At 35.6% G+C, this 10,937-nt stretch overlaps 2 protein-coding genes across 2 annotated transcripts; one reads left to right on the plus strand and one right to left on the minus strand.

Moving 5' to 3' along the window:
* The first annotated feature begins 2,141 nt into the window (after positions 1–2,141).
* Positions 2,142–7,174, plus strand: LOC110785742 (serine/threonine-protein kinase PBS1). The gene is made up of 5 exons (XM_021990244.2): positions 2,142–2,699; positions 3,280–3,488; positions 4,220–4,409; positions 5,181–5,572; positions 5,990–7,174. Exons 1-5 carry the CDS (start codon positions 2,576–2,578, stop codon positions 6,596–6,598), a joined length of 1,524 nt encoding a protein of 507 aa, XP_021845936.1. The 5' UTR covers positions 2,142–2,575; the 3' UTR covers positions 6,599–7,174.
* Positions 7,175–7,858: 684 nt separating this feature from the next.
* LOC110785682 (bidirectional sugar transporter SWEET15) lies at positions 7,859–10,923 on the minus strand. Its single transcript, XM_021990168.2, has 6 exons — positions 10,564–10,923; positions 9,769–9,805; positions 9,442–9,652; positions 8,777–8,941; positions 8,562–8,681; positions 7,859–8,211 (listed from the first exon to the last, which is right to left on the minus strand). Exons 1-6 carry the CDS (start codon positions 10,610–10,612, stop codon positions 8,005–8,007), a joined length of 789 nt encoding a protein of 262 aa, XP_021845860.1. The 5' UTR covers positions 10,613–10,923; the 3' UTR covers positions 7,859–8,004.
* Between the last annotated feature and the right edge of the window lie 14 nt (positions 10,924–10,937).

Genomic DNA, 10,937 nt, shown 5'->3' on the forward strand with positions numbered 1-10,937 from the left:
TTTGGTTTGGTAGAACATTTTATGAGCAAGACTTTTAGTTGGTCACCTTAATTTTGCTTTTATAGTACTACTATTTGTTAAATTTGATGTTGATGAAAAGGGTATGTCGTTTAGGGGTAGTATCCGTGAAACCAGCAGCGAATGATAGAGTAGCATGTGGCAAGTCAACCACCGCGTTATTATGTTTTACTCGTAATTGGCTGTTCCTTCACACACTTAATCCAATCCCCAAACCCCAAAGGATATCAGTGCAATTTGCAAATCAATAAATCAACAAATCGACATATTAAAAATCATATAGTGATTGCCGCACTATCTTCCGAACAAAACTAATAAACCCATCTTTACAAAAGTAGATTGGATATTTGGATTAGAAAATGCAAATTATATATGTTTGTCAAAGTTCTTCCACTATTTGTTTCGGATTCTTCGTTAATTACATTTCGAGATTTTACTTTTCTCTTATTTGTTTGTTTTAATAAAATACATCATACCATGTACAACAATATCTCAAGTGAGTCAATAAATATACGAAGAAGTATTTTCGCATATCTGATATGTGTGGCAATACACATATAGAATAAAAGACAAATAGCTAAAAAATAAAATAGGAAAAAATGAAGTACCGTTCATGTTAAAAAAAAGCACTATTATGACAAAAAAAGTACCATTTTTGTTTAGAAAAGTACGGAGTATTCAATTTCTTTTTTGTCTTTATCTTATGCATTTGCAAGCACATATCATATATTCGAAAATACTTCCTCATAAATATATTGGTAGAGTTTTTGATGTCTCTCGTCTATTAACCAACACCATCTTGGTAGAATTTTCGCTATCCCTCGTTTAAAGGTCAACGAGGTATAATGAGATTTCTTTAGGTTTCCAGCTCTAACTTTCAACCTCTATATTAACTTCATTAACTTGTTAAGTTTTACACGGTCAAAAGGTTTGATCTCGTACTTCATTAATTCATTTAGTGAATTTACACGTGAATAGGGGGGTGGATTGTTTGGGGTTGTAACTTAATTAACAAAATCATAAACAAAGTAGGAATGAACCAATAGAAAGAGGTTATAGTGGGACAATAAAATGGAGTAATTGCACATGAATAATTGAATAGTAGTGGTAGTGCATAGATAGGCACTCTTGTACAATACCCCTTCTCCTCCAAAACGCACAAAAGTCAACCTATAGAATATAATTGTAGCTTTGGTAAATTAATTCTACCAAATGAGTGACATATTATTAACCTATAAATAAAAAACTTATACCAAATATGAGAATTATAAATTTAAAATATGGGTAAAAAAAACTCTCACACGAGAGAGAACAAGATAAGGAAACTATTGAACGTAAAGAAGTAACGCTAAAAAACTGAAAAAAGGAGTTTGAAAATAGTCTATTTGCGGTCGAAACGACCAATAAAAAACAAACCTTAGAAAGAGTGTATTTGGAGAGAGAGAGAGTGAGAGAGGGGAGAGGGCGGCAAAAAGTTAATATTTATGGGCATTAGGGAATTTTAATACAACTTGAATTAAAAGGATCATTTGAAAAAAAAGTGGACTCTGTGAGATGTCGTTTAATTCGCGGATTTGCATCAATAAAACTAACATAAGTAAATATTTCAAATTTTATTACTTTATAAATATCGTTAAGCGTAGTTATCTCATAGTAATACCTTATAAAAATAAATCTTAGTTATCTGAACTTAACTTTAACTATTAAAAGTTATCCGAGTTGTCAATTGAATTTGGATAACTTTCATCATCCTTTATCTCAAATCACTAATCCTTATCTGAACTTAACTACTACTAATTCTGAAATAAGTGAAAATTAAAATGAATAAAATCATGATCATACTCCGTAACTATCAGTTCTGAAATAAGTAAAAACTAGGATGTATAAAATTATGACCAAATATTCGTACAATGTGCGTGACTGCGTGAGGACGTGAGGTCGAACTTAGGACACCTATGATGACATAGGTAGGTAGTTAAAGAAGTTACCAAACACCTCAAGTTTCCAAGTAGTAGATCTTAGGAGAATGAGACCCCAAATACAACATGTTTAGGAGAGAGATTATATTTAAATAATTTGGTCAAAGTGGAAGATTAAATAGTGGGGAGTTAAAAATTGTGGTGAAGAATGAAATTTTAAGGTCTCATCTAAATTCCAAATCTCCTTCACTTTTCACATAAGAAGTTTCCACCCTCTCTTTCTTTCTCTCTCGTTTAGCCCCCTTATTTTACACTCTCCCCCCATTTTCCTTTCTTTCTTCAGTTGAAGCAACTTACCCACACGCTTCTCTCTTCATCCTCTTCTTCAAATCTTTCTTTTGATTAAAAATTAACATATGTTAATTACTGTTTAAATCAATTTCAAGCAACACAGTAATTTTTCCCATCAAAGATTTTGATGCCCCTTTTCTGATTCTGTGTGTATCTATTGATTCTGTATTAAGGAGGAGATTTTGAGAGCTGAGTTTTGTGTTAATTGCTGATTTTTGTGAATCAAGAAAACAAAGATAAGTTCTTGTTTTTGTTGTTTTTTGGGGTGTGTGTAGTTGACTGGGGAGATGGGGTGTTTTTCATGTTTTGAATCAAAGGAAGAAGAAAGATTGAATCCAAGTTCTGGGGAGAAAGATGATCGCAAAGATGCACCTCCTTCTTCTAATTCAAACATCTCTAAATTATCTTCTGGTGAGTTCAATTTGTTCATTTTTGTGATCTGGGAATTTTTTTACAAGTATTGAATTTGGATTATGATTATGATTGGGATTGGTAACTTTTGGCTTTTTGATTGAATTGATTGATTAAGTTATGATATGATTGTAGTAGGATTGAGCTGAATTTTACTTTATGTTAAAAAAAAGGAATAAAGATTTCAAAGGAATTGCTACTTTTTTTCTGGATTTGGAATTTCATTTCATATACTGAATCAATGTTGTTGGACTGTGTGGATTATTGAAAGTATATGGAATTCTTTTGGTTTGTTTCACTTTACAAGTATCATAACTTAATTTGGTAAAATTCCTACTTTTTTGCTAGGTTTAGTAAGTTTTACATGCCTATTTATAGATGTATATATTGATGAATTTTGAGTACCTGATCAATCAGTTTTTGTTGCTAAAGAATGGTAGACTGATCATTTGGGGTGGAAAGATGGAATCTTTCTTTGATTTTGCATCTCTATAACTCTGTAAGGGAGTTTTTGTTATTTGGATTTGTTTGGTGTTGGCAAATGAATTGATATAAACAAATGTTGGATGTGAATCTTCAGGAGCTGATCGGGTGAAAGCAAGAAATAATGTCGGGCTAAGGCGGGAATCTTCCATTTCAAAGGATGAACCTGTTGCCAATATTAATAGTAGTGCCCATACATTCACTTTTCGTGAGCTTGCAGCTGCCACCAAGAACTTCAGAGATGAGTGCTTTATTGGGGAAGGCGGTTTTGGTCGTGTTTATAAAGGGCAACTGGAGACTAATCAGGTACCCATTCTTGCCAATCACTCATTATGTTTCTGCTTTGATCCACTTTTTCTAAGATGTGGATCATACAAACTTGGAAGTTAGGATCCATTATTTTATATAGATCTCTATATAGGGTGACTTATCAACAATAGAAGTTGTTTTATATTCAAGGGTGGATGTTCAGTTATGTAAGACTTGAAATGGATGGCATCACAGTCTAATCCGGTTGAACTATGTCTGAGTTGCTCATTGTGTATTGTTTCCTTTCCTGATTGGTGTTCAAGGTTACATGACCCCGATTTACCATTTTATGCAACATCTTTTACTTAACTTCGGCACTGCACTTTTCATGAAGGAGGACATCTTTACCTGCCATTTCTCATATGCTCTTCTGTGGGATTGGGTTTGGGGGTTGATGGAGCAGGAGAAGAGGGGAAACTTAGATCTTACATTTAATTTATTACGCAATAATTCCATTGTCTTGACTTTCAGTTCTATATTCCTGCGGTTAAAGCATATTTTTTTGGGACCATGATTCTGATACTATATTTGTGAAACTGCCACGTAAACAAACTACCTTATTTGCTACTATAGTGCTCTCTTTCGGCTTATGAGTTCATTAAGGGATTCAGGGTCTTATACTTCCAAAAGTCTTACTGACATTTAACTCGTAATTCACTCACTTATGCTGCACGTTGTACCTTATTTAGCATGAGTTGTAATTGCAGACAGCTGTGTGTTGCTCGCAGGTTGTTGCTGTTAAGCAATTGGACAGAAATGGTCTCCAAGGAAATAGAGAGTTTCTTGTAGAGGTTCTTATGCTCAGTCTCTTACATCATGTAAATCTAGTGAATTTGATAGGCTATTGTGCTGACGGTGATCAGAGGTTACTTGTATATGAATACATGGCGTTGGGATCATTAGAAGATCATCTATTTGGTAACGATTCCTCATCTAACTGAATTTTCATCAATTCTTCTTCTTCATCAATTTGGTTCTTGGATAGTGTTCACCTTTAAGGGTCAGTTTGTTTTGAATAGAATTCCATGCTTGACAAGAATGTAATTTTTAGATAGTTACGACTTAAACCAACAAATGATCAAGATCCGAAAATTTAAACTATATTGAATCGCTAGCTATGTAAAACTAGTTGCACAAGGTTTTAGGTCCAGTTTCCCCCCCTAGTGAACAAACTTGTCATTTTGATGTGCCAATATACCGTAAGGTAGACAATATCTGTAGCCAAATTGCAATACTTGATGATTTGTAACCTCTCGCAGTGTATAAGGTGTGTCAGTTCTAACTTAGTTGATTCTCTACTTTATATATGCAAAATGCTCATAGTGGAGTTGGTTTCTACCCTTTCTAGTTATTGTTCATGCAAGAATGTGTAACTTGTCCTTTTGATTAAGTAATGACGTGTCGGTATCACTGAGGATCTCTTCGGCAATTGAGATGTAAAGCTGCTTTACACTACTGACTATATTCAGGATGAGTGGTTTATATTTGTATGCAAAGTTATCTTAACTACACTAAAGGTTATGTCATTATGACTTGTGAGATTTAGAACCTATGAGCTGTGTGCACATCTCCGTGAAGAATCTCTTTGTTTTTTTCAATAAGTTTTTGTATCCATCTAATATATCTCGACATAATTTGCTTTCTTTTGGTTTTAGAACTCTGACCAATAGTTAAACCGTGTCCTTGTAGATTTTCCACCTGATAAAGAACCCCTTGACTGGAATACCCGGATGAAAATTGCAGCTGGAGCAGCAAAAGGTTTGGAATACCTCCATGATAAAGCAAACCCTCCAGTTATTTACAGAGATTTCAAGTCATCCAATATATTGTTAGATGAAGGATTCCATCCAAAGCTTTCTGATTTCGGGCTTGCGAAATTAGGACCTACTGGTGACAAATCGCACGTTTCTACTAGGGTGATGGGCACTTATGGTTATTGTGCCCCTGAATATGCAATGACAGGGCAATTGACTGTGAAGTCTGATGTTTATAGTTTTGGAGTAGTTTTCTTAGAAATGATAACTGGTCGTCGATCCATTGACAGCAACCGTCCTCATGGGGAGCAGAACCTTGTAGCCTGGGTAAGATGATTGTTTTGTATTAAGCTCCTTCTACTGAAGTCATTTAATGTTGAACTTTTAATTTTGGGTTTCAAAAGAAATAAACTAGCCATACTTTTGGGTCGGGAAATTGGTTGTTAGGGCTCGTTCGGTATCACTGGTAGTTTCCGATTTTTGTTTTTTTGGTTTTAATGATTTAGATTGAATCATGAACTTAAAAATAGTCATACTTACAGTAATCATATGACAACAAAAAACTGGAAACTACTTTTTATGGTTTTCATATTTTTGTTTTTAGTTTTGTAAAAAAACAGAAAACTGGAAACAAAAAATGATACCGAACGGGGTGGTTTGTGGCAAGTTCTTATCTTTTTTTGTTGTGAATCTTTTTAGTTCCCTTTATGGTCGATAGTTTTAGAACATCATTTATTTGTGCAGGCACGACCTTTGTTCAATGACCGGAGAAAATTTTTGAAGTTGGCAGACCCTCAGTTACAAAGTAGGTTTCCGACAAGAGGACTTTACCAAGCTTTGGCAGTTGCATCCATGTGTATACAAGAAAATGCAGCTGCTCGTCCCCTTATTGGAGATGTAGTAACAGCACTGTCTTATCTGGCGAACCAAGCATATGATCCAAGTATGAAAGATAGGACTAGTAGTAGAGATGAGAATGGTGGAAGAATTACAAGGGGTAGTGAGGATGGTGCTAATTCTGGTAGAAAATGGGATTTGGACGGTGGCTCGGAGAAAGACGACTCCCCGAGAGAAACAGTGAGAATGTTGAATAAGGATTCAGATAGAGAACGTGCGGTTGCAGAGGCCAAAATGTGGGGTGAGAATTGGCGGGAAAAGAGACGACAAACGTTGGATTTGGAAGGTGGAGGTGGGTCGTCTGAAAGGGACGACTCCCCGAAAGAGACGGCGAGGATGTTGAATCGGGATTCAGAGAGAGAGAGAGCGGTTGCCGAGGCTAAGATGTGGGGAGAGAATTTGAGGGAGAAAAGAAGGCAAAGCGCTCAAGGCACAAATGAAAACTCGGATGGGTGATACTGATGTAGATTAGACCTGTTCAACGGGCTGGAGGACCGTTAAAAGCCCGGTCCGTTTATCTCCGGCCCGACCCGGCCCTAATCTGGCCCGTTGAACAGGTCTACTGATGATGATGATTCACCCCTCAGCTTGTACAAATGGTTAGGGCAGGCTAACTAGAATACCAGTCTATGCCCTCGGTTATTTTCATCTTTTTTCGCCTTACCAACTTACTAAAATGTGTCGAGGCTTTGTATGGAGGATCAAAAATGCCCACCATGTATGTTTGATCGTAGTTTTTTCTTTTTTGTTTGATAATATTGGCAGATATGAGGAGAAATCAGATGACGGGGGTATATTGCATAGAAGAATCAGAGTGTATATCTTCGGTAAGAAAAAAAAGGCACCTTTGACTCTTTGTAAACATTTCTGTATGCAGAGTCTTTTTGCTAAGTTTGCTTCTTTTCCGTGATTGCGGATGATATGTTCCTTTTTTGTTCTGCATTTTTTATGACTCAGGAAATACTCAATGGATTCAGTATTTTATACCTGTATGTTAGAGTGTTATAATGCAGCAGCTTGAAGCTCTCCCTATGCTTGAGAATTTATCTTTATTTTTTGAATTTTTTTTGTATATCCCAATCCTCTGAAAGGGAATTTTTTTTGGTTAGGAGGTTGTTTCTAATTGACCCCTTAGCTATCGCGAGGGAAACTTTGGAGGAACCAACACCTAGATACGATGTAAACCATAGATGGTACAATGAGTCTTTCGTCTCTACACCTAGTGGTGTTAACGACTAGGTGTTAACGAGCTGAGACCGAACCTTTACAAGTTAGGCTCAAGCTCCAAGCTCGTGACCTTCGGCTCGGCTCAAGCTTGTTCACGAGATTTCTAATCGAGCCATTGATAGCTCAGGCTTGGCTCTTTAAGATCTCGAGCCGAACCCAGGCATGACTAGCTCGAGCCAAGCATCGAATAGTTCACGAGAAGTTTAGGCCCATTAACACCCCTAGGTACCTTCACCCATGTTGCAAACTTGCAACTCTGTTAACTTGTCTACCTCTCGTGGTTTGAATCTTTCCTAGTTACCTCCCATTTTCTTACAGAGACTCACGTTCTTCAACCTTATCCAGAATATAAAGTCCTCGGACGGTGTTGTTTTTACTAAACCAAGCAAATCCCATGACCCTTACCTATCCTCCAACAATCTTTCTGGTAGTAGTAACTACATGTTCACATAATTCATGGGAGTAAATGACAGCAACCAGAAAAAAGCGTGACAGTAATTTAGGTAGTTCATATATAGTTGCATTGAATAACAAAAATGGTTGTTGGGAATTACATTTGATTTTACTCCATATATGAATATGATGATGATCCTAATTTTCCTAATAAATACATAAGCTAAACTCTATATCAGAAATCAGACTGCAGGATCAATAGTTGAGAGTTTAGTTTGGGGTGGTTCGTTGCTTATGTCCTTTCGATCTGCCATGTTTCCGGTGACCAAGTTGGTAGGATTGCCTGAATTCGTCTGAACTGCTGTTTCCTGGGGGATGCAGCAGTTTTTGCAGACTGCATATAATACCATCTGGAGTACTCCCAAGACGAAACCAAAAATGTTCGGAATCTGGTTTTTGATGATAAACAAGAAAATGAGCGTGCTGAGAGATTAGCTGTTTTTGGTGTAAAACATTTTCAGTGCAAAATGATTTTCCAAGGAAAAACACAATTTCAAACCAGTTTTCCTTTGTTTGGTTCCTTATAAGAGAATGAGAGCAGTGATTTACCTCCCTTTCAAATTGAATAGGTTTTTCCACCTTTGAGAGAGTTATGAAAAATTGTTTTTCATCCCTTGTCAAACCAAACAACGTAAAATGATTGAAAAGGGATAATTGTTTTCCACGAAAACGTTTTACGCTTTACGAAACGTAGCCTTAAAAGGAGAATTTTGAAAGATGGTGACTTAAAATGACTTACAGAAATAAAGGGGTCTTTTCGTAATAGTCCATATGCGAACCATATGATCGCACACAACGTGAGGCAGAAGGATAAAGTGAATGGCATGTACTCAACACTCTTTGTTCGAATTACTTTCACCTGAAAGATTAAGATACTGACAAGGGTTAATTAAAAGACCGCGAGTTCTTCATACAACCTGGTCTAATTATATGAAAGAAACGAGGTTTGTTTACCATGATAGTCAATGGAGCTGCAAAAACAGCAATGGAAACAACAGCACAAATAACACCAAGAACTTTAACCTGGTCTATCCCATCATTTAGTTTTAATTGAACGATCAGAACAATCATAGAAAAGATCACCAGATTAAGCGAAAGAACTAGCGTGCCTGTAAAAATCTGCAGCAGCAAAGCAAAAACAATGATAGTCAAGCTGATAGCGCGATTTAAACCAAGTGAACTGGTCGGAGGGAGTAATTTTTTTTTTTTGACAGCTCGGAGGGAGTAATTGTTCTGAAGATTACGCTCCGTTTGGTAGGCCGTAAAACATTTTCCGGGAAAATTGTTTTCCTTTATTTCAATTTTACATTGTTTGATTTGCAAAGGACTAGAGTAAAATTGCTCTCGCAATGATGGAAAACCATTTTCCCTTCAAAATGAAGGGAAAAATGTTTTCCTTCCTTTTCCTTATCTCTCTTGTACACTCCTCTCACTATATGCTTACTTTCTCTTTCATTTTCATTTTACTTACATGGAACCAAACAACGGAAAACTAATTTGGAATCGTGTTTTCCTTCGTAAATTGTTTTTCATGAAAATCATTTCATTTTACATTGAAAATATTTTAAATCCAACCAATCGGAGCCTAAATGGGAGTGAATAAATTGATACATGCATACCCGGGCCTTTCTAGAGGCGTAAACATAGTAAAAGGCGATGTATAAAGTCTCAATTATGCAACCAACAGAATTGATGCTAATGAGGAAGTATTCCTTCTTCTTGAGGAGTGCATAATATAACCAAAGCATTGCACTAAAGAGTGCTACCACATAAGGCACTGATTGGAATCCCTCTGTTGATTTCTTCTTGTAGATTCTATAATATGTAGGCCTGCAACAAATGTTGTGTAACATATATTATGAAATTAATACCGATACTAGTGTAATACATTAACAAAATGAAATATTCCGTACAACATATATATGTATGGTTGTAAGAGAACTTACAATGGAGATAGGTATACACATATTGAAATTATGTTGCCTGAAACATAAATTTGAAAGGGAAAAAAGATGTTTAGTAAACACTTGTAAATATCGTGAAGGACGTGAAAATAGATAATTATCATCGTATATTCACAAGAAACTTGTTACGGATCAATGTATTAATTAATACTAGCCTACAACATTACTAGCTAGCTAATTTAATTTCTATAAGGAAATATAATTAGCCTCAACCCTAGGTAGCGTATAAAGTGTGACAAATTACTTTTAAGTAAAAGAAAATTAGAGAAATACTTTTAAGGAGCTTAGTATGTTAAACCTAGACATGCATCAACCTTGCATGTACAACCTAAACCCCTTTCATTGATTGAGCTAGGATGAATGGAGAAGACATGATCAGGTGAGGGTAGAATCGATCGATCCGCGCGTTATAATTATTACTTATTATTAAGCTAGAATTAATCTTATTATGAGTTAAATGGACATAAGATAAGTGAAATAATTAAGATTTTGTCTAAGATCAATCTCTTTAAAGGGGAAATTAAGATATAATTAGCTAATAAAAAGTGACATGATATGTACTTGACTTTGCATGGTTTCTCATGTATTGATGTGTGAAGATGCATACTACGTACAATTGTTTGGAGATAATTAGATAATCATGATGCATAATGAATACTTCTTTTTGAAGTAACAAAAAAAAACATAAATTGATAAGATGTATAGATGTACTTGATGCATGTATTCAGTAAATGATCATGAACTTATATGAACGAGTAAAGTTTTGTTCATGTTCACCTAAAATGCCGACGATAGTGAGTGATAAAGCACTGGTGTGCATCGCCATACGTGGATCGCCTTTTTAGTTAAGTTTATGATGTTTTACAAGCTCTAATTAAGGCTTCAATTCTCAAGTAGAAAACTCTTTAGAGTAATCTTGCTTTGACAAACAATTATATGGTTTATGGAAAATGAGAGCTCGTGTTAAGTTAGCTAAATAGAAAAGAAAAATAGGATAAGAGAAAGTGTGTTTTGTGTGTGTTTGTGTTAATTGTGTATTAAATTCATCTTTGTTGCATGACAGGTATCGACTAGGTAGGTAACGTGGAATAATAACATTCACCTTACCTGTAAGAAGAACGACCTGCCTATGTCAACAAAAAAAAAAGAAT

The sequence above is a fragment of the Spinacia oleracea genome, chromosome 1, assembly GCF_020520425.1.
Source record: "Spinacia oleracea cultivar Varoflay chromosome 1, BTI_SOV_V1, whole genome shotgun sequence".
Taxonomy (NCBI): domain Eukaryota; kingdom Viridiplantae; phylum Streptophyta; class Magnoliopsida; order Caryophyllales; family Amaranthaceae; genus Spinacia; species Spinacia oleracea.

Excerpts from the sequence above, each read along its gene's own strand:
- LOC110785682 (XM_021990168.2), bottom strand. The coding sequence starts at position 10,612 with ATGGCGATGCACACCAGTGCTTTATCACTCACTATCGTCGGCATTTTA. Across the intron at positions 8,942-9,441 it reads ACGCCTCTAGAAAGGCCCGG|ATTTTTACAGGCACGCTAGT; the intron begins GTATGCATGTAT and ends TTGCTGCTGCAG. Across the intron at positions 8,682-8,776 it reads CAGCTCCATTGACTATCATG|GTGAAAGTAATTCGAACAAA; the intron begins GTAAACAAACCT and ends TTAATCTTTCAG.
- LOC110785742 (XM_021990244.2), top strand. The coding sequence starts at position 2,576 with ATGGGGTGTTTTTCATGTTTTGAATCAAAGGAAGAAGAAAGATTGAAT. Across the intron at positions 2,700-3,279 it reads CATCTCTAAATTATCTTCTG|GAGCTGATCGGGTGAAAGCA; the intron begins GTGAGTTCAATT and ends GTGAATCTTCAG. Across the intron at positions 3,489-4,219 it reads GGCAACTGGAGACTAATCAG|GTTGTTGCTGTTAAGCAATT; the intron begins GTACCCATTCTT and ends TGTTGCTCGCAG.